The 20049-nt window shown below is 40.5% G+C and overlaps 1 protein-coding gene across 22 annotated transcripts in view; it reads right to left on the bottom strand.

The window, feature by feature from the left end:
• add1 (adducin 1 (alpha)) overlaps positions 1-16927 on the bottom strand; it is a 29878-nt gene extending 12951 nt beyond the window's left edge. For 3 of the 22 annotated variants that reach the window (XM_025908868.1, XM_025908870.1, XM_025908871.1), the window contains exons 1-10: positions 8036-8215; positions 5793-6001; positions 2932-3094; positions 2593-2744; positions 1695-1775; positions 1381-1530; positions 1151-1294; positions 962-1060; positions 459-632; positions 13-363 (exon numbers count right to left, since the gene is read on the bottom strand). In XM_025908868.1, the coding sequence (XP_025764653.1) occupies positions 13-363; positions 459-632; positions 962-1060; positions 1151-1294; positions 1381-1530; positions 1695-1775; positions 2593-2744; positions 2932-3094; positions 5793-6001; positions 8036-8096 (1584 nt within the window). In that variant the 5' untranslated portion in view covers positions 8097-8215. Of the gene's footprint in view, positions 1-12; positions 364-458; positions 633-961; positions 1061-1150; positions 1295-1380; positions 1531-1694; positions 1776-2592; positions 2745-2931; positions 3095-5792; positions 6002-8035; positions 8217-16762 lie in introns of those variants that run through there. The other 19 variants (XM_025908866.1, XM_025908867.1, XM_025908873.1 and 16 more) reach the window with 17 other exon arrangements.
• Between the last annotated feature and the right edge of the window lie 3122 nt (positions 16928-20049).

Raw genomic sequence — 20049 nt, 5'->3', positions numbered from 1 at the left:
GTAGGCACAGACCAAGCAGTTGGTTATACAGCTTGGCACGCAGACACCGGACGAGAGAGACTGCAGCAAGGGTTTGACGTGATCATGTGTTATGTTCGTCCACACCTTAGGCTTCGACTTGGGGCTGCTGCCGTCGGCCCCGTCCTCAGAGGGCTCATCGGGGCGGCCGCTGGCATTTAGCCAGCGGGTCTTGTCGCGCTGGCCGCGCTGGAAGCTGTGTTTCAATGGGGAGCGAGCACCTGAGTCACTGTCCTCCCCATATGAGTAACCACCGTGGGCGGAGGAGGCCATCTCCACATCACTGTACTTTTTACCTTTGTCTCGCAAGGCTGGGCAGCGGTAAGGATAGCCCGTTCTGTAGCCCTGGATGGAGACAAAGCAAAAAAACCCCAAAACATGTGACTATGTATGTGTCTTGCATATAACTTAATAAATCAGCCCTCTCCCTTTGTGCTTACCAAGTTGTCGAGCATTCTCATGAGGGCTTCAAACTCCTGCTCCCCGACTTGCCACTTGGGATGTGTTGAGGACCCGTCACCAGCTGGCTCAGGGACCTGTGGGCGTGACTTGTATTTCCCAGGGTCCAGCATCACCAGATTATCTGGCCCTCCAGCGCTGGCCAGTGTTCGTACCTGCAAAACATTAAGGGGGGTATACAAACAGACCAAACCATAGAAAGATCCAGAATCCAGAAACAAAACCAAAAAAAAAAAAAAAAAAAAAAAGAGAATGAGGACACAAGCACATCCAGAGAGACACAGACATCCAACACAAGGACAGATGAACATGTATAAAGAGACAAAGAGACAACGGACAAAAGCATTAGTTGTGAAAAACGCATACAAACATGAATGACAACCACATAACCTAAAACATGAAACAACAAAGCCAGAATATTACAGATCGTTTGACATTAAAAAATTTCAATGTGTTACCACTACGAGGCGGTTCAGTGTCTTACCTGAATCTCACAGGCAGTGACCAGATTGTGGATGTAATAGAAAGCCTCCTCCACTGTTTCACCTACTGACACCAAGCCATGGTTCCTAAGGATCAACACCTGAAACAGATGAAATAAAAAGAAAATTCCCTTTAGAAATAAATTCTCTCCTTTTGATTTCTATTACACACAAAAAGACTCTGCTGTTACCTTGCTTTTAGGGCCAAGGTTTCTCTGTATAATAGTACTTTCTTCCTCATCCACGAGGATGCCGTAGTAGTCATGGTAGGCCACCTCACCCAGGGATAGGGCCTCAGGAGAGATGGGTAACAGTCCGCATTTCATGGCCGACACCTGCAAAAAAATAAACAGGCTCAGACAACACCTAACCAACTATGTGTTTAAATTGTAAATTTACAGCATGCACTACTGTTGCTTACCGCTGCGCCTGCAGGTGTATGTATATGTACGACACACTTGACATCAGGACGTGCAGCATAGATGGCAGAGTGGAGAGTGAAACCGGCCTGGTTGACTCCAAGGTTGGTGCTGCCACGGTCTACTATTTCACCTTGGAGATTAATCTTCACCTAGATGGTATGGCAGACAACTAAGGTTGAATAAGCCTGTTTTGAAAACTTTATCTCAAAAGATGTAAACTCATGCAGCTCAAGGTATTAAAATATGAGGGGAAATTGCTTCATTCAATAACAAAGACAATAAGCTTCGATTAATGATCTGAAGTGCTTTTTACCAAACTGGAGGCAGTGACTTCACTGTAAAGGAGCCCAAAGGGAACAATAAGGAAGCGCTCCTGGTCTGAATTCACTCTGACCTGTAAGACAAGAAGACAGCAATGTTAGATTACTGAAAGTGGCTCAAACTGAGCAGCACTGAGGAAACAACACTCACAGAATCCTGAACAGAAATAAATTTCTATGGCAGAAATTTATAAATAGCCAAAAATGGTGGAGGAGGAAAAACAAAAACTGGGGTTATTGTGCAGATTTATTGTACTGTTCAGTGTATATTTTCAGTTATACATCCTGGTGACCACTGACATTAAAGCTATTTAGATAATGCTTTCAAGTAACTCCCTGTATAGGTAACGAGTTGTGAGACTTGCTTCTAGAAGATCTTTGGGATCCCTTTCTGCTGATTATCACAGTAACAGATGCAGGGCTTTTTACTTCTTTGCTTATTGGACAATAACATGATCAAACATAGTATTTGTTTAGTGGTCTCTTTGGGTGTAAAAAGACCTGTTTAGGTTAGCACTCTGGATTAAGCCTTCACTGAAGCCATCACTTTATGAAATTATGTGCAGTGGAAGTGTCAACTGCAGGAAAAATATATTTTACATCTGATTTTGTGACACAGTCAACAAACTTTTGAAAGTTATTTGTTTCGACTGGTGATTGTACACACATCCCAGTTACCATTGAAATTGAAACTCTCTCCTTGATTTAAATAGGGGCTTAAAATAACCACCCAGAATCATTCCAGGATCATTGCACAGTTACAAGACTTGCTTCTAAAATGCATCAATGCAATGCATCAGACTCAGACTGAATGGGTATACTAAAAGCTTAGTGTCAAAATATCAACCTGACATTTTATTATGGAATGAATGAATGAATGAATGAACGTACTGTGAGGTGGTTGTAGATGAGCTCAGACCACCCAAACAAGTCAGCCAGCCGATAAAAGGCAGCCAACTTGCAGCGCAGCAGCTTCTCGCCCTTGTCGTAGGAGATGGAGTCAGAGCCACGCAGATCATTGACTGGAGTCACCATTCCCAAACCTGCAGAGAAAGAAAGAAAGAAAAGGCAATCTCACACACAACAATTAGATGGGTTCTGCCACAGAAATCTGACTAGAGTCTTTGTGCTGAAATCAACTCTGGCATGCTCTGCATTACTCATTGTGAGCACAGACACAGCAGGGCTGAGGTCAAGAAGTCACACACAGCCATTCTCTTCTCTGCTTACTCATATTGAGTGCCGCCATGCCTCCTTGTGGTGCTGCAGGGTACATGGAAGGCATGCTGGTGGTCATGAAATCTGCAATCTGCTGCAGAGCCAATAGGCTTGTGGGCGTCTTTCCCTTCTTCAGCTGATCCTGGATCATCGTCTCTAGCTCCTCGCAAAAGGCCTGGAGGGTCGTTGTCACAGACACGACAAAACAAACAAAAAACAACAACCCACAAACAAACACAAATGATCAACTTTGAATTTTAAAGGGTGGTAAGAGTAACTTTCAAAAACAGGGCAAATCCTAAAGGCAGAAATAACCACGGATCTACACAGATCTAATATTAATTCAAAAGTGCATCAAGCTGAGCCTGTATGAAAGGGCAACTTCTCTCTGCACAGTAAAAACTTAAACATCAGTGCTTTTCATGCATATAATCGGCCTCTGAACAGTGTTTTTCACTGTCCTGGGCATTCTGCTGGCGAATCAACAGATTTCTGAACATACAGGGAGTGCAGAATTATTAGGCGAGTTGTATTTTTGAGGAATAATTTTATTATTGAACAACAACCATGTTCTCAATGAACCCAAAAAACTCATTAATATCAAAGCTGAATGTTTTTGGAAGTAGTTTTCAGTTTGTTTTTAGTTTTAGCTATTTTAGGGGGATATCTGTGTGTGCAGGTGACTATTACTGTGCATAATTATTAGGCAACTTAACAAAAAACAAATATATACCCATTTCAATTATTTATTTTTACCAGTAAAACCAATATAACATCTCCACATTCACAAATATACATTTCTGACATTCAAAAACAAAACAAAAACAAATCAGCGACCAATATAGCCACCTTTCTTTGCAAGGACACTCAAAAGCCTGCCATCCATGGATTCTGTCAGTGTTTTGATCTGTTCACCATCAACATTGCGTGCAGCAGCAACCACAGCCTCCCAGACACTGTTCAGAGAGGTGTACTGTTTTCCCTCCTTGTAAATCTCACATTTGATGATGGACCACAGGTTCTCAATGGGGTTCAGATCAGGTGAACAAGGAGGCCATGTCATTAGTTTTTCTTCTTTTATACCCTTTCTTGCCAGCCACGCTGTGGAGTACTTGGACGCGTGTGATGGAGCATTGTCCTGCATGAAAATCATGTTTTTCTTGAAGGATGCAGACTTCTTCCTGTACCACTGCTTGAAGAAGGTGTCTTCCAGAAACTGGCGGTAGGACTGGGAGTTGAGCTTGACTCCATCCTCAACCCGAAAAGGCCCCACAAGCTCATCTTTGATGATACCAGCCCAAACCAGTACTCCACCTCCACCTTGCTGGTGTCTGAGTCGGACTGGAGCTCTCTGCCCTTTACCAATCCAGCCACGGGCCCATCCATCTGGCCCATCAAGACTCACTCTCATTTCATCAGTCCATAAAACCTTAGAAAAATCAGTCTTGAGATATTTCTTGGCCCAGTCTTGACGTTTCAGCTTGTGTGTCTTGTTCAGTGGTGGTCGTCTTTCAGCCTTTCTTACCTTGGCCATGTCTCTGAGTATTGCACACCTTGTGCTTTTGGGCACTCCAGTGATGTTGCAGCTCTGAAATATGGCCAAACTGGTGGCAAGTGGCATCTTGGCAGCTGCACGCTTGACTTTTCTCAGTTCATGGGCAGTTATTTTGCGCCTTGGTTTTTCCACACGCTTCTTGCAACCCTGTTGACTATTTTGAATGAAACGCTTGATTGTTCGATGATCACGCTTCAGAAGCTTTGCAATTTTAAGACTGCTGCATCCCTCTGCAAGATATCTCACTATTTTTGACTTTTCTGAGCCTGTCAAGTCCTTCTTTTGACCCATTTTGCCAAAGGAAAGGAAGTTGCCTAATGTTGGGATTTAGAGATTCTTTTATTGCTGCCATATAATCTCCCTTATGATAAATGCATTAATAACATGTTCTACAGTATTATTTTATCAGTAATATTGTTTACAGGGTTCATATTGCATTGAATATGTTTGTCATCACATTCATTTTATTCACAGGTTGAGTTTATTTTATACACAATGCATAACTGTGCTTGTTTAGAGTTGATGTTCTATCCAAGAGGGTTTTACATGTTGAGGGAAGATGAGAACATAGCAGGTTAATTGCATGCATGCTTACAATACACATAAATCTAGTAGCAGGCCTGAGCGAAGGCCCAAGTGTCTTCTGCTTCTTATTTGAGACCTGCGCCAATTTAGTCTACTTAGTGATTGAGGACGAGGGTCCATTATTAGCCCTTAGAGGCCCTGAAGCTTGAAGTTATTACCTTAAAAGGAAGGTGTTATCAAAGAGAGAAGTTATATGTCTGTTTATAGTTATTAGAGATGTACAAGATGTACCCTTGTCTGTAAACAATGACTGGACATAATGTATTTTTGACCTGTATTGACGTGTATGTGGGGGTGTGATCCTCTATGCTATAAAACCAGAACTCAGTGTATTTTTGTCAGAGCAAATAAGCCATATGCTGACGGTTGTTCTCCGTTGTCAATAAACTCATCGTTTGATTGCACTTTTCTGGGCCTCCGTCGTTTGTTGTCTGGTCTACAGTTGATCGATCTCGCTTCACTAATAATTATGAACACCTGATATAGGGTGTTGATGTCATTAGACCACACCCCTTCTCATTACAGAGATGCACATCACCTAATATGCTTAATTGGTAGTAGGCTTTCGAGCCTAGACAGCTTGGAGTAAGACAACATGCATGAAGAGGATGATGTGGACAAAATACTCATTTGCCTAATAATTCTGCACTCCCTGTATGAACCATGACCTGACTCTGATCCATGGAAACCAAACAACATGAACAAGCAGAATTAATGAGTACGTCCTACTGACGGGGCTCTGTAGGATCATGGAGACCCTCTTCCTCTGCTCCATCATGTTGAAGTCCTGTCGCAGGTCCGGTGCCATGTTCCTCTCCCTCTGGTACTCTGGACTGCTCTCATCTACCCGGTCAAAATATCGCTCCTTGTGGGGGGCTGTGGTGGGAGGGGGGGCTGTCACCACCCCGGCACCTGACTCGCCGTTCATCCTGGGCTGGCCTCCTGTAACAGTGTCAGAGACTACTGTTAAACATTCAACAACAATTCAAAAACTGCTAAACATATAAGTTGAAAGCAATTCTTGTTTTAAGCGGTTATCCTTTTACTAGAATATAAATCAAAATGAGTATTTTCTGTGCGTTTTTTGATGGCACACCTATATACTGTCTGATACACAGTATATATACAAATTTCCATCATAACAGTCAACACCATCTGTATTTGCAGCTTGGTTACAAAGTGCTTTAACTTAAGAAAGTTTCCTGTTGTAAAAGAGGAAATGAGAATCACCCATCATTAAACCAGAAAGTCAATCATGCAAACCGTACCGCCCTTACATCCTGCCTTGGTCATGTGACCACTCTTCCCATAGAGGTTATCATTGATTTCCACAATGTGTTTCCTGAAATCACAACAGCACTCCACTGTCAACTGTGGCCAAAGGAAATAAAAGAAAAACTGAAAATACAGCGAGCTGTATCTTGTTATTTCATGATGTTTGTGATAGATATTTACTTTTTTTTATTGATTTGAGTCTTCATTTAGATAGGACAGTGATGCAAAGACAAAAGCTGGGAGAGCAAACAAGGGGAAGATGAGCAGTAAATGACCTTGAGGTGGACTCAAAGTCAGGCCTCTGCTATAGCCTTACAGTGTATGGGTTGCACTGTTATAGCTCACACGACTGAGCAGGGCATGTTATGTCATGTTGTGTACATGACTTATACCATATACACTGCAAATTCTAACAGTTACTTCTTACGGCTTTGCATATTACCTAAAGCAGCTGCTATAAAACAATTAACTGACAACAACAATAGTGAGGGATCTGCAGACATGAAGCCAGAAGACTGATTTATAGTAGATCCATGTTGATCCTCCTGGCTGGGTGTTTGTAAGGATAAATAGTTCGCAGCTGTCTGTCACTGGACAAAGTACTCAAGTGCTGACTCTGAAGGGCACAGACAAACTCATGAGCACAGGGAAGTGTGTGTGTGTGTGTGTGTGTGTGTGTGTGTGTGTGTGTGTGTGTGTGTGTGTGTGGCAGCCCATTAGTTCAAATCAATACAAATGTTGAGCCAAAAGTGCCATGACAACAGTAGACTGAACTCAAAGCATCCAGATTAACAGGGGGAGCTGACGGACCCCCTTTCTTCTCTTCCTGCCCGCTTTTATTGGTGTTCTGAGATTTTCCACATCAATAACACCAATATTTCCACAGATCTGAGGTCACTCATTTAAATCAGGACTTGGTTTCCAGTTTTGCAAATTCTACACCAACAATACTTTGTCCAATTTTTTATTTAATAAACTAAATCTGTACAACAGATAGGCAGGATAAAATACCTTCATGTGTGGTATAGTCAGACCAACAATATAATAATTAAAGACCACTGGCAGAGACCAAAGTTAAGTCCTAAACATCCACCGGCTCTTTATTAAAATGTCTTTATTAAGTATGATAACAGGTGTGTATCATATCAAAGTAATAATTGTAAATCTAATATTTAAAATCTTATAACAGTAAACATGTCATTTAAACACAGTAAAGCACATCACAAAAGTCTGAGATCCATTAAAGATAGCAGTTACATTTAGCAGCACTAGTTTGGCTGGTCAATAAATTGATTTACCTCCTAATGCTTATGGGATGTCCAACTGAAGTGCCATTTGCTTGTCCCCTATGCATTTCAATTAAATAAGGCTTTCGGCAGACCTCTCACTCCAGCAGTGCCTGGATACAAAGTAACTTTTGCTTTTACTGCTTGGTTCCATATTTTAGTTGCACTTTTATACATTTTCTTTTATTTAGCATTATGCTAAAAAAAAAACAAACAAAAAAAAAAAAACAACAACCTTATTTTAAGATAAATGTGTTTAAATTCTATTCACCAATTACATCCAGACTAAATATGCAGTTTCTACATTTTGTGCATTCTATCAAAAAAGTTAGTGTATAGAATTAGCATCATTTTTAGTATTACTCATTGAGCAAAATGATGAAAATGTAAATACTTGAAACAAAATAATCCTTACGTCTTCCACGTGTAAGGAAACTCCAGACTCTGTCCAAAGAGGAGACAGCTGAGGTTGACATGGCTATCTTTGCAATGGCATTCGTCCCCGATTTCCTAAAATCAAGGACGTTTATGTTCTTCGCCTTTTGTTTTCCTATCTGTTGCTTTCCTTTAACTTAAAGTGCAATTAAGAAATAAGAGTATGAGAAAAGACAGCGAGGCTGCATACTCCTCTTTGAAACCATTCAGGAACAAAAACTCAGTTTTGACTCAGTCATGATGTAACTAGGGCGTGAGGTATTGACAGAGGAATACAGAGCACTGAGATCTGGTGCCAGACACTCATTAGGGAGAGAGATCCTCCGTCCCTGGCCTGTTAATGATGCAAGGGAATCTCCAAATAGTCAATTTTTCCATGTTGTTGGTCAATCTCCATCAACAAAATATACTTTCTTTTTTAAATGTACAGCATAAAATGTTACATATTGAATAAAATTTGTCAGCAGCACTGCTTAGATTGTGTACTTTTGCATATATATTTAAGCCATCTGTCACAAATCATGGAAGAGCTCTACCTGATGAATCATTATGAATGAAGTCACTGAAATATATGCCAATCACATAGAGCCTCAATAGGACTAGAAAAACAACTTTCACAGGTCATAGTACAAAGCTTTCTGCTCTTCAGTCATTCAGGAAACAGATCAGAGGAATTAATGTGTCATGTAAAGCTAAAAGGTGTTAATGACTGATCCTCAGTACATGAAGGAGCAAATCAATCATTTTAAAAACTGAAGCAGTGGCAGCTTTTGTCACGCTGCTACTACTATATTTAGTTTGATGGAGAGCTGCACAATTAATCACATGTTAATATCCATCACAATTTTCACTTCTGATAATTAAATGAAGGTTTTGAAGTCACCAAGTAACAGCAAATCAAGCGCTTCCTAAATTAGCGCCAAGCTAATGCCGCCACGAGCCGATCACAGCTGTTCCTGGCACGGTGAATCGCAAAGTTTCCTGGACTAGTATGGATAAGTAATACTACAGATAGACAGATAACCAAAGTCAAAAGTGAACATCACCATCCATTGTTAGGAAATAATTTTAGTGATGTTAACCAAGAGGAAATCATAGAGTGCTGAAGAGCTGTTGCTGCACTGCAAAGCAACACAAATTAAAGACTATATTTTGCCTCTAGGAGAGGCACGGAGGTCAAGTGAACCTCACTGTCTGCAAAAATATTTTAATTACCAGGATTGTAGCTCAATGTAAATGTATTTCAGTTAGTGTTACGTTTTGGTGAATACAAATTTTCTTCTAAGAAATTCACTGAATTTACATGAACGAGGAGGACAAATTTTATCTTTATGCTAAAAATCTGTACATTAGCTGCAATGTAGCACAACATGGATGTTAAAGCACTGTTATGTTCACATGAAAGTGTAATAAAAACATTTTTGTCACTAAAAATGAATAATCAGAATCTCAATACAGATACAAAAAAAAAAATAGTGATAATCATTTTGGCTCTAGTGTGATGTGTGAAACATCCAAAACGACAACTTAAAACCCAAAGAATGCTGTTTAAAAAGGTGTAATATGCAAGTATTTTATGCATGTATGCAGGGATCATGCAATTATCAGACTAACCAATCGGGCCAATCCTTTTTCAGTTATCAGTATCAACATTCTTCTTTCACTCCTAACTGATGCCCCACCTAAAAAACTGACTGTTTACATATCACGAGTAAAGTCCTACCAATGCTGAGCAAACAGTAACATTTGGAAGCAGCTCTGATGATCTAGCAAAGCTGTGGTTTGAAGGTGTGCAGATATTGCTGAACTTGCAAAAACCATCACAATTGCCTCTGCTGAAGTTGCAGTACCACACCAGCTGCCCTGATGCCCATGTGCCAAATTAATTAAGTCAGGCTAAGAAAGAAAATTTGCATCACTTAGCGTCCAAGACAGCCCTTGCATGCTGTTGCAAGGCAATGATCTCTTCTAGAGTAAGCTATTCATACATCATAAACTTTTTTAAATCACTGTACAATCATTTCACTTTATTCATAATAGCTACAGGCAGAGTTGAGACTAACACATACCAAAGCTATCTGACAACGCTGCAGTGTTTGCAGTTCTTCAAAGACTGACCCGTGTCAGAGTGGGTTACCAGAAAAAGGTCTCAATGCTTCCAGACAGTTAGTCACATCTTTTTCACTTTGATTTGATTTGCTGAAAAGCCACGTTACATTTCCTGTTGTTTGTTGCACGCTGGTGTTAACCGTTAATGGCAAGGAGGCAAAGAAATTGTACCCACAGTCAAGAAATGAAGAAAAATCAACACCACAATACAGAAATATACCTTTTCATGCAGAGTTTAAAACACACCAATTTAGATCCATCTGAGAAGTGGAGAGTGTTTGTCGGCATTTTCACAATCTGAAACTGCGTGAATTGTAATTATATGACATTTCACAGAATAAATGCATAAATAAATGGTGTTTGATGAAACTGGACTTTTGCGACTTAGTTTAGTTAAGGAAAAAAAAGTACCCACAGATATTATTGACACTAATGGCCCACAGCATTTTATTGCAAGTCAGCAACATATCAGCATTATCCATTTGAGCTTAATGCCCTAAAATCAATATCAAAATTGAGACTGTTTATAAAAGCTTTAACTGTGCATCTTTTTCAGTCCATTAGCACTCAGTGGCAACGAAGAAATTTGTGCTTGTGTTGAAGTTTCTAATCAGACAAGTACTGATATCTTTTTTGAAAAAAAAAAATGTTTTAGAGATACTAATAATTAATAGGGCTCTTTGAGGCAAAGTTAATATAGTAAAACCATGAAAACAACATTTAGGTCTGATTGGAATGCCAAATCTTGTTCACACTGAGCCAGCTTTGCGCACTAAAGCACCGCAGCAACACTGTAACAGGATCCTTTCATTTAAAGCTGCCATCACCCTAGAATCCAAACCTGCAATGCACAATGCTACAAGTTCTGCTTAGTGCTGCAAATTCAGGTGGAATCATGTATCTCTTAAATTATATTCAAACCACATAGAGGCAGATGAGAGAAGGAGAGCTGTGAGAGAAAGAAGACAAAGGGTACACAATAATCTGCTAGCTTTCAAATCCACCGCCATACCTGCGTAAACAGCACAGAAAGGTCAAAAGGAACATTTAATTTTATGCGTTAACAAAACCCTCAAACAGCACTGAATAAGGTCACTTTCAGTGATATCTCAAAAGCATTTGATACATAATTTCTTACTCCACTCAGCCTCACTTCAAACATTAACAGAGTCCCTCCAGCTGTTAAACAACAGACACTACAAATTGCAGCAGGAGCATCTTCAGTGCAACTCTTTTCTGGTGTTTACAAGTGACAAATGATCAGATCTCAAAAGTGTTTATTTCTTGTGGACAGAGTAAGCAAAACATCATCAGACACAGAAAGTTTGCCATTTCACCAGGCCCTTTCCTCCCTTCTCCTAAGAAATGTAGGTGCATGTGTTCAGCTGGCCTCAGCTCCTGTTAGGAGTACAGTTGCCTTGGAAACCAAACACATCACCATGGAAACACAGGACAGCCTATAAAGATTGCTGTTATGTAAGAACAGCTGTGGGCCAACATCACACTCCAAGGCAGTCAGTGTCAGAAAGCACACCTTTGAATTAATGTGCCACTCAGTTAACTAGTTTGGTAATTCACTATCAGACAACAAGACTACAAGGAAATAATTTCACTTCCACTATGGTGCCATTTAGAGTATGATAGCAATATATGAGGTTGCTTTTGCTCTTGGTTTCTTAGTCTGAAGTAGTCCAAGATTTTTAGTAGATGCACCTATAATGTCAATTTCAAGCTCCTATGTCACCTCATTTTCGAGTTATTTCAGTGCATTTAGGTGTCCAAGCCATTCACCCACTCACCCTCCCAGGTGACAACAAGGCTGAGAGGTAAATATGTCTATCCTGGTTATTACAATTTAATCTTACAGGAATTACTTTGGAAGCAAAGTTAATATCATCAATCATGCAGTAATGGATTACATAGAACATGTTGGCTTTTGTAACCACACCCACTGGAAAATCCGTATTGGAAAGTGCTCTGTAGTCGCTGAATAGAGCTCAGGGTGTGTTTGAAGACATGTCATGCACTACCCTGCAAATGCCGGGGACTTTATAGCTACCTTTACTATCGTCACTTCATCTCAGCAGTGTGTTCTCCGTCTTAACTAAAAATAAGGGACACAGAGGTTTGTGGAAAAATGTATTAGCTGCTACAAGACTAGCTGTGGGGTGGAGATGTGAATAATGATCTTTTGATACTGCATACTGGAGAGACAACAACCATGTTAACCCCAGCCTGCAGCAAAGGCAATCAGAAACATAACTGAAGCCTGAGAAACTCTGCTCTGAGGCAAGCTCTAGCTGATGAACAGTGTCAGACTCTCTTATCGCCAACTGCAGTAATGGCAAAATCCCCTTGTTTGAGGTCTCTCTTTTAACAGGGTGCTAAAGCTGATAAAAGAGCACATTTGGTTTCACACTGACTGAGGAAAGTGTGATTTTTTTTAAACAGCATTTGATTCAATATACGCCAAACAAATAAACCTTAGAAAAACCTTAGAAAAACCCTGCAAATTACTTAATAAAAATAAGCACAAAAATTTTGATAAATAAGGTAGGGATCAGGGCAATATATTTACCGAACTAGTGGCACACCTGACAAATTAATGTCCTATAAAATCCTATCCTGCCAAAAAAGAGCCATGCTACAGAACTTTCACCAGTAACTACAAATAGCCTGATACAGACTGAAAGTGACAGTCTGTCCACAGTTTTAGCAGAGCTGGTGACAGTGCAAAGCATTTATGAATACAATTTTAAAGTATCACAACAAAATACTCCAGATCCTAGTCACGGCTTTCTATTACAGTATACATTTTTACCCTTAAACAGGAAAATGAACAATAAGCTGTTGTACTAAGCAAATAATGACATTCTCTCTTGGTGACTGATGTTTTGAACTCTTTTGACAACACCCAATACAGATGTTTCCATACTCCAGAGACTGATGAGACAATGATCGGCAGAAAAACAAAAACACAGAAGAGGTGGCGCATGAAGACCAGCCCCGGGCTTTCTCATCTCTGTGCGTCCAGCTCTTAATAAACTCCCAACCACTCAGTGTGTTCGTGCACACTTCAGTGTTATCATAATTTACTTTTGAGAGACGGAAGCTTGCACTAAAACCATCTTTTCCGCATGACTAAGCTAAGACTAAAAGATCTATTTTGTTGTTTCCAAAAATATGCCAATCAAATGAGAGACTGAAAAGATTTGTAAGAGGCGGGGAAAAGAAAAACAAACAAACATAAAAAGTAGTGATGGTCTTTATGTTTCTATCCGTTTTCAGCCATTTGACAGATGCACTCAGACAATAACTCCTTATATCTCCAAGCTGGATGCCTATCATCACTGGGAATAAAGAATCCAATAGTAACTCTTGTATTTCTGCGTGTGTGAAAGCACCATCTCTAACTGCTATTACCAGAAAGAATGCATTAGGTGTCATTCCAGCTCTGCCCAGTGCATGTTGTCTTGTCTTGTTTTGTGCACTCCACTGAAAATTAAAGAAGCTGTATCAACAAAGCAATCTACCAGCACCTTTAGAGACTATTTCATTCTCATTAAATTAAACAAGCTAACATGTTAAAATCAAGAGGCAGCAAATCAAATACATAATGCTGCTCTCATTAGCCATGTTTACACGTGCAAAATGTAAATCTAATTAAAACCTGTATTATAACGTCATTGTTTACATAGAAACTAAACAAAGTGATCTGACCATTACCTGCATTTACACACATCCAAGCATTTGACATGCGCAGAATAGTCTAACTTTCTGGAAAACGGTAGAAGCAGTTGTGTTTTCCGATGTAAACAAACGCCGCGTGTCACAGATTTCAGCTTCTCCTCTCTCTAACATTTGTGAATTTTGTGTTATTTTTCCTTTTTGAACAGACCTTCAACTTGTTTTTGTTGTGTTGATGTAACAGACATGTAGAGTAAGAATTTCACCCTGAACACTGGAAGAACTACTTAAATGCAGATCAAACCAATTAATAATTGGAAATTTTAATCACCTCAAAGGAGCATGATCACATAACAATCTTCAAATTGGCATGTTTACACTTCTTTTTAATCCAGACAGGCTATTAATGAGGTTACTTGTGCCCATGTAAACAAGGCTATTGACATTAATTTACATGAATACTATTTTTTTTTCCTTGATCAAAAATAATGTCAAAAAAATGGGAGGCGTCATTTAAACAAGTAATTCCTTTTTTCCATTTCATATTCAAACATAGGACTTAAGAGTCAAAGCTAAGTGAAATCTTGAAACCTTATTTTTCAAAACAAGACAACGTTTTTGGTCTAGTTTTTTTGGGCTTTTTAAAAAAACTTTACATTTCTTGATCATGCAGTTGAAGAGAATTGCAGGAAATGTGAGTGGAAAAAACCCCCCACAGGATCGACATGCAGCAAGGAGTCTGCTTAGACCCCAGGGTACTCCAAGCACAGCTTGGCTAACGTCGACCCCTTAAGCATCAAGGATTTTTTAAATGTATATTTTTGTTAAATGCACACACACTACAAACAAGGCGGGAGTTACACTGTGTTGCAAAAACAGATTAACTGCAGCCAAAATTTATATTTAAATTAAATTGAAATTTCTTTGCTGGCATCTAAGACATTATAATTTGCTGCTCTCTCTCACTGGTATAGGCTGTAGAAGTGGGCATTAAACTCTCTGTCTCCCTCTTTCATGTGTGCAGTGATGCATCCCAGCCAACACGGCTCCGACGTTCCATCTGTGCCTCACAGGGAGTGTTTCAGCAGGCTGGTAGTGCTATATTTACTGTGTGCTACATTAACTGCATCACCCTCAGTGGGCCGATGAGTATGGAAACGATATCTTTTGTAACTGCCATGACAAGGTGAGACACTTTTTAGCCCTGCTGTGAAAATGCAGTTCAAGATTCATCTGCCTGTCGTATGTCACATGGGACAGGGTGGTGGAAGACCATTCTCTGAAACAACACACTCCTCCCTGTGCAGCTTCCCTAGCATTACACTAAGGCCTATGCTAGTCTGTGTGCATGTATCTTCCAGCTAAATATGCAACCTAAACACAGCTGCATCAAATTGACATGATCTTTGGTGACCTCTATGGAGCAAATAAAAGTTCGTCAATGACCATTTTCACATCTGCCACTACCACCTGAGATGTTGCTATAACTGATCACATATGGAGAGGAAGGAAGGAAAAAGTGAAACGGCGAGAAGGGAGCTAAAATGAGGAACACATTTTCAGCTGCACTGTAGTCAAGCGTGTAGGCGTGGGGAGTGGGAGTTAAACACAGAGCTCTGCATCTACAGTAAGTTTGTATGTGAAGTAGTTCAGTGTGTATCGAGGGTGGCAGCAGACTGACGAAGCTAAACTCCATCCTCTGGGAGTTTCGCTCATTCTGGCAGAGTTACCAAATCTGGGGAGTTACCGTGCCTCAACACATACACTCACAGACAATTTATCTTGGCAGTTTGGCTCTGATAATCCTCATACAGTACAAAGTGGGGGAAGGGACTTCCCAGCAGACTTTATAAACAAGCCAGACACAGCCACAGCTTAGGGGCTCTGTTTGAAAGCATGGGCCTCAAAACAAATGGGCAACTGTATTGAGATTGACCATCTTTCAACCATCCTTATTCAAGGTGAACATTTAAGGCTACAAGTAGATCATTTTTTCTCTATCATTGTTTTAGTGCACAAATATGACAGAAACTCATTTTGTGAGCAACACCAGGTTATCAAAAGGTGATCAATTCACAGTTCTATAAGCCACACTAATAAATGAAATTTATCCTTTAAGGATAGTTGTTTTTTTTTTTTAATCTATGTGGTGTGGTACCCACTCCAGATGCCATGCACATCAAGCCATAACACTTTTAGGCTTTCAGCTTGCCCTCATTTCTGTACTATACATTTCAAGCTTTCCATTTGACAGAATGCATTATTCCACGCATTTTCTCTTGCTCTCTTTTGAAAACCCTGTTTATTATTTAAAAGTGTGTGCGAGCCCATATTATCATGCAGGACATAAAGCTGTCTGACCTAGCACAGGAAACTGCTCCATCACCAGCACACACACAGCTGGAGACAACCCAAATGTCTCCCCCACTCTTTGGAAACACACCCAGACTAGAGTAAGACCTGCACGGCGAGGAGCCTCTGTCCGACTAAACCTATCGACCCGAACAGCTAGAGGGGTCCAAATTACAACGCAACAGTAACTGTGCGCAAGTGAAATGCATAAAAATAAATAATAAAATAAAAATACCACCGCCACCGTCACCGTCACAGGCCTGCTGGGAAAGAATGCTAACGATACTTAGTGTAAAACATTCTGAGTACCAAAGTGTGGGGTCCAGGGGAGCAGCTGAGCGCATGTGAATTGTTTAATAAAGGACAGTGAAACGCATAAACAGTCGTTTAACAGTGCACAGCAGCGTCTGTGCAGACTCCCCCGCTCAATGGCAACATGCTAGCAAAACAGAGCCGAGCTTCACTGAACACACAGCGAGAAAGACACCGATATGAAGAAACCGCCACGGATAAACACCGTCGCTGAAATGCAAACCACGTCGATTATATCAGCGCTTACCCTCTCTTTGATGAAATGGTGATATTTAAACAGAACTCGGTGAAAGCAGGACAACGGTTTTCACTATTTTTCCTCACGGCGGGGTTTATCTCTGTGCGATTGTCGTCCCCGCGTCGTCGCTCCGCCCAGCCGCCATCATCCTCACTTGGGTGCGGCAAACGGGCAAGTCCGCCCCTCGCTATTGGTCGTCTGGGAGCACGTGTTAACCCATTGTAGCCGCTGATTGGAGGGCGAGTTATCGGCCCGCCCCGCAGAAATGGCTGGATTTATATTTCAGTGTTGAAACTTAACACGTATTAAAACGAAGGGTACGCACCTGAAACCTGTCGCAAATGTTTATTTTTAATCGGCTTTACTCAGAGCTACACTGCAGTGTAATTTTATTAAAATATATGCTGCAAATGTCATGTAATTCACATCAGTCCCAGCTTAGATATTTTGGGAGCAGCACTGTATCACTTGCTACTCTTGACCTCCCAGGATTGTGCCATTGGATGCTTCACTGATCATGATTAATGATGGTTTGTGGTAATATTCATTCATAACTTCTTCTACGTGTGCTTGCAAAATAGTGGCACAAGAAAAAACATGCTGAAAATGGTGCATGTTTTTAGAACAGTAGTGGATCATGTTGTGATTTGATTACATAATTTAAACATGCATGGGGTTTGCTCATTCTCAGAACTCATTCAAGTGTACCAAATATATTAAGTAGTGATGATCTCTTGTAGGCTAAAAATTAAGAAAAGGAGTTCTCAGGTCCATAAGGTTACTCTTGATTCTTTGCATCCAACAAACCTGTTAGTGCATTCAGCAAACTTGCAGTCATATTGATTTGATGATGGTACCATGGAGGCCACTTACATAACACTGACAGTGAGCGGGGTTAACAACAGTCATTGTAGTCATTGTAGGGTACATTTGTCGACAATCGGACACATTGGAGAACTGGCAGCCAGGGGGCGCAGTTACCTCATTTGGGATAACTGCAGCAGGCTGTTTTTTCCATACAGTCTATGGCAGTAGATGTGAGGGCAATGGTTCATGTAAACATATTGACATGTTCAGTATTTGCCACTAGATGGTACTGCTTTGTCAGACTTCAGGCAGACACCTGCTGCAGAGCAATACTGGTTCGCAGCGTTGGTAGGGCATAACATTAGAGTGTTCAAGGTATTCAGAAACATTTCTAAATGAGATTTGAAATTGACACTGTGCTGTTGTGTGGCACAGATGACTGTTTCTATTACTGCGTTCCAGTGTAGAATTAAAAGAACTCAAACATACTCAAACACAACAGCCTTGCTGCCTCAGGCAAACATATCAGCTGCCTTAGTTGTTTTGATGTTCATAACTAGGCACTGAATTCAGAGAAGTACCTAGGCAAACAAGTATGCTTTATTGTAAAACAAATACCATGCATTTCATTGTGCATGGCTTATTAGAAAAGGAAAATAAGAGCAAAAAGTAAATACAGAGAAGAGGCCAGCTAAATAAGGAGCCCAAAAACTCCTTTCCTCTTTCACTTCTGCACGCCTGTGATAAAATCACACATGAATTCAGCATTCAAGGGTCCAATTTCCCACAGACTGCTTACCAGATGACTAAAAAAGTCACAAGCAAAACTCGTCAAAGGAGTTTGCAAAGAAAAGCGTCTGGACTTCTTTAAGTTGCAACTTAAAGAAGTCCAGACGCTTTTCTTTGCAAACTCCTTTGACTACGATGACCTGGATGACTGAGAACCTTCACAGACACAAGCAAAACTCACTTCTCTGCCATATGTTGTTATTATTATCATCATTTTTATTTCACCACCATGAAGTGAGCCAGTCACGCTCTCCAACTGTTCATGTGCTGATATTATAGATCACATGGTTATGTTTTTTATGGTTTAATTTCTTTAGAATGTACTGCTTAGCATTTGAATGTAAAAACAAGCCCAGCAAAACATTCTGAGTTTGCTGGGCTTACTTTCAATACAAATGGACCACTGGCAGAGCTGGCCTCTGACTCTTGTGGCGTTAATCCTGTCCCGTACCAGTTGACACACACACACGCACTCTCCTCTTTACTGATCTCAGACCAGCACTGGCCCTTCCGCTGTTGGGAATAATTGCGGTCTGCCTTGTAGCATGGATACACCGACGAGGGACTCTAAATATATCCAACCAGTGTGTCTGAAGGGCTTGGGCATGAAGATCATATACTTACAGTGGAAAGCTACACCTTGCTCTATTAATTTTTCTCCTCTATTGTGTGCCAGTGTGTATAAGTACATGTGTGTCTACTTAGTGCTCTGACACTCACTCTCTTGCTTTTTTGATTTCATGCAATCATTTGATATTCCTATCAACAGCAGCAGGAAAGTAAGATTCTTTAATCCATATATCTGTCTTTTTTTAACACTAACAAACATAAGTTTGGATGTCCATTTAAACAAGGTGAGGCAGACAAGCTCAGAAAGACCTAGAAAAACAAGCAAATTTGTGATACTTGTATAAAACTGATTAGTAAATCTAATATGGCGTAAAATGCAGGTCTTTTAAGTGATAGCAAATCACTCAAGCTGCAGCATTACATTTAAGTTAGCATACATTCCTCCTCCTGGGTCACCTGTTTTCTCTTAGAAGCACATGTCACAGAGTGAGTGAAGATAAACCCAGCTGCTTTTCGTATTCATTTCAGGGCAGCACTGGCCGTCCCCTTTTAACTACAGCCAGCCTTCAGCTCAAAGCTCTCAAATCACCGGGGGCTGATATGAAAATAAACAATTTGTAGTTGAGCAGAAGATGCCTGGAAGCGCTGGCATGTTTAAGCGTACAGCCTAACCAACGAGTTGCAATAAAAGACATTAGAGGCTTACTGCAGCTCAGCTGGGCAGGTAAAGTTCCTGGCATTTGTTGCTCAGTGAACCCACAAAGTAGTCACAGAGGTGTACTGTGATACTGTTCTATCTTGTAGCAGCAGCAATCTGTCGTTGACTCAAAGATGGTATTGTTTTCAGCTTGCGGTGCCATGGAAAGCCCCACTCCCTCCTCCTCTGTCCTGCACAACAAGACAAGGGTCAGTCTGTCTTTCCCTCCCCAGTGTGTTTTCAAGTCACTTCTTCAGGAAAATATTGTGTAACCTTTGAACTTTGGCAGTGACCTTTTGAACCCAGTGGTCCCTCCTACAGATGGATTATTCACAAGGATGTTTAAAAAATAAAGACAGTACCTGAAAAGCAGTGCAAGACTGTGAAACTTTAAAATAATATCCACAGATACAATAAGTTACATACATCAGTT

Source organism: Oreochromis niloticus, linkage group LG7 (assembly GCF_001858045.2).
Source record: "Oreochromis niloticus isolate F11D_XX linkage group LG7, O_niloticus_UMD_NMBU, whole genome shotgun sequence".
In the NCBI taxonomy this organism is placed as follows: Eukaryota; Metazoa; Chordata; class Actinopteri; order Cichliformes; family Cichlidae; genus Oreochromis; species Oreochromis niloticus.
Note: the sequence above shows the minus strand (reverse complement) of the source record. Positions and strands in the feature narration are given on the sequence as shown.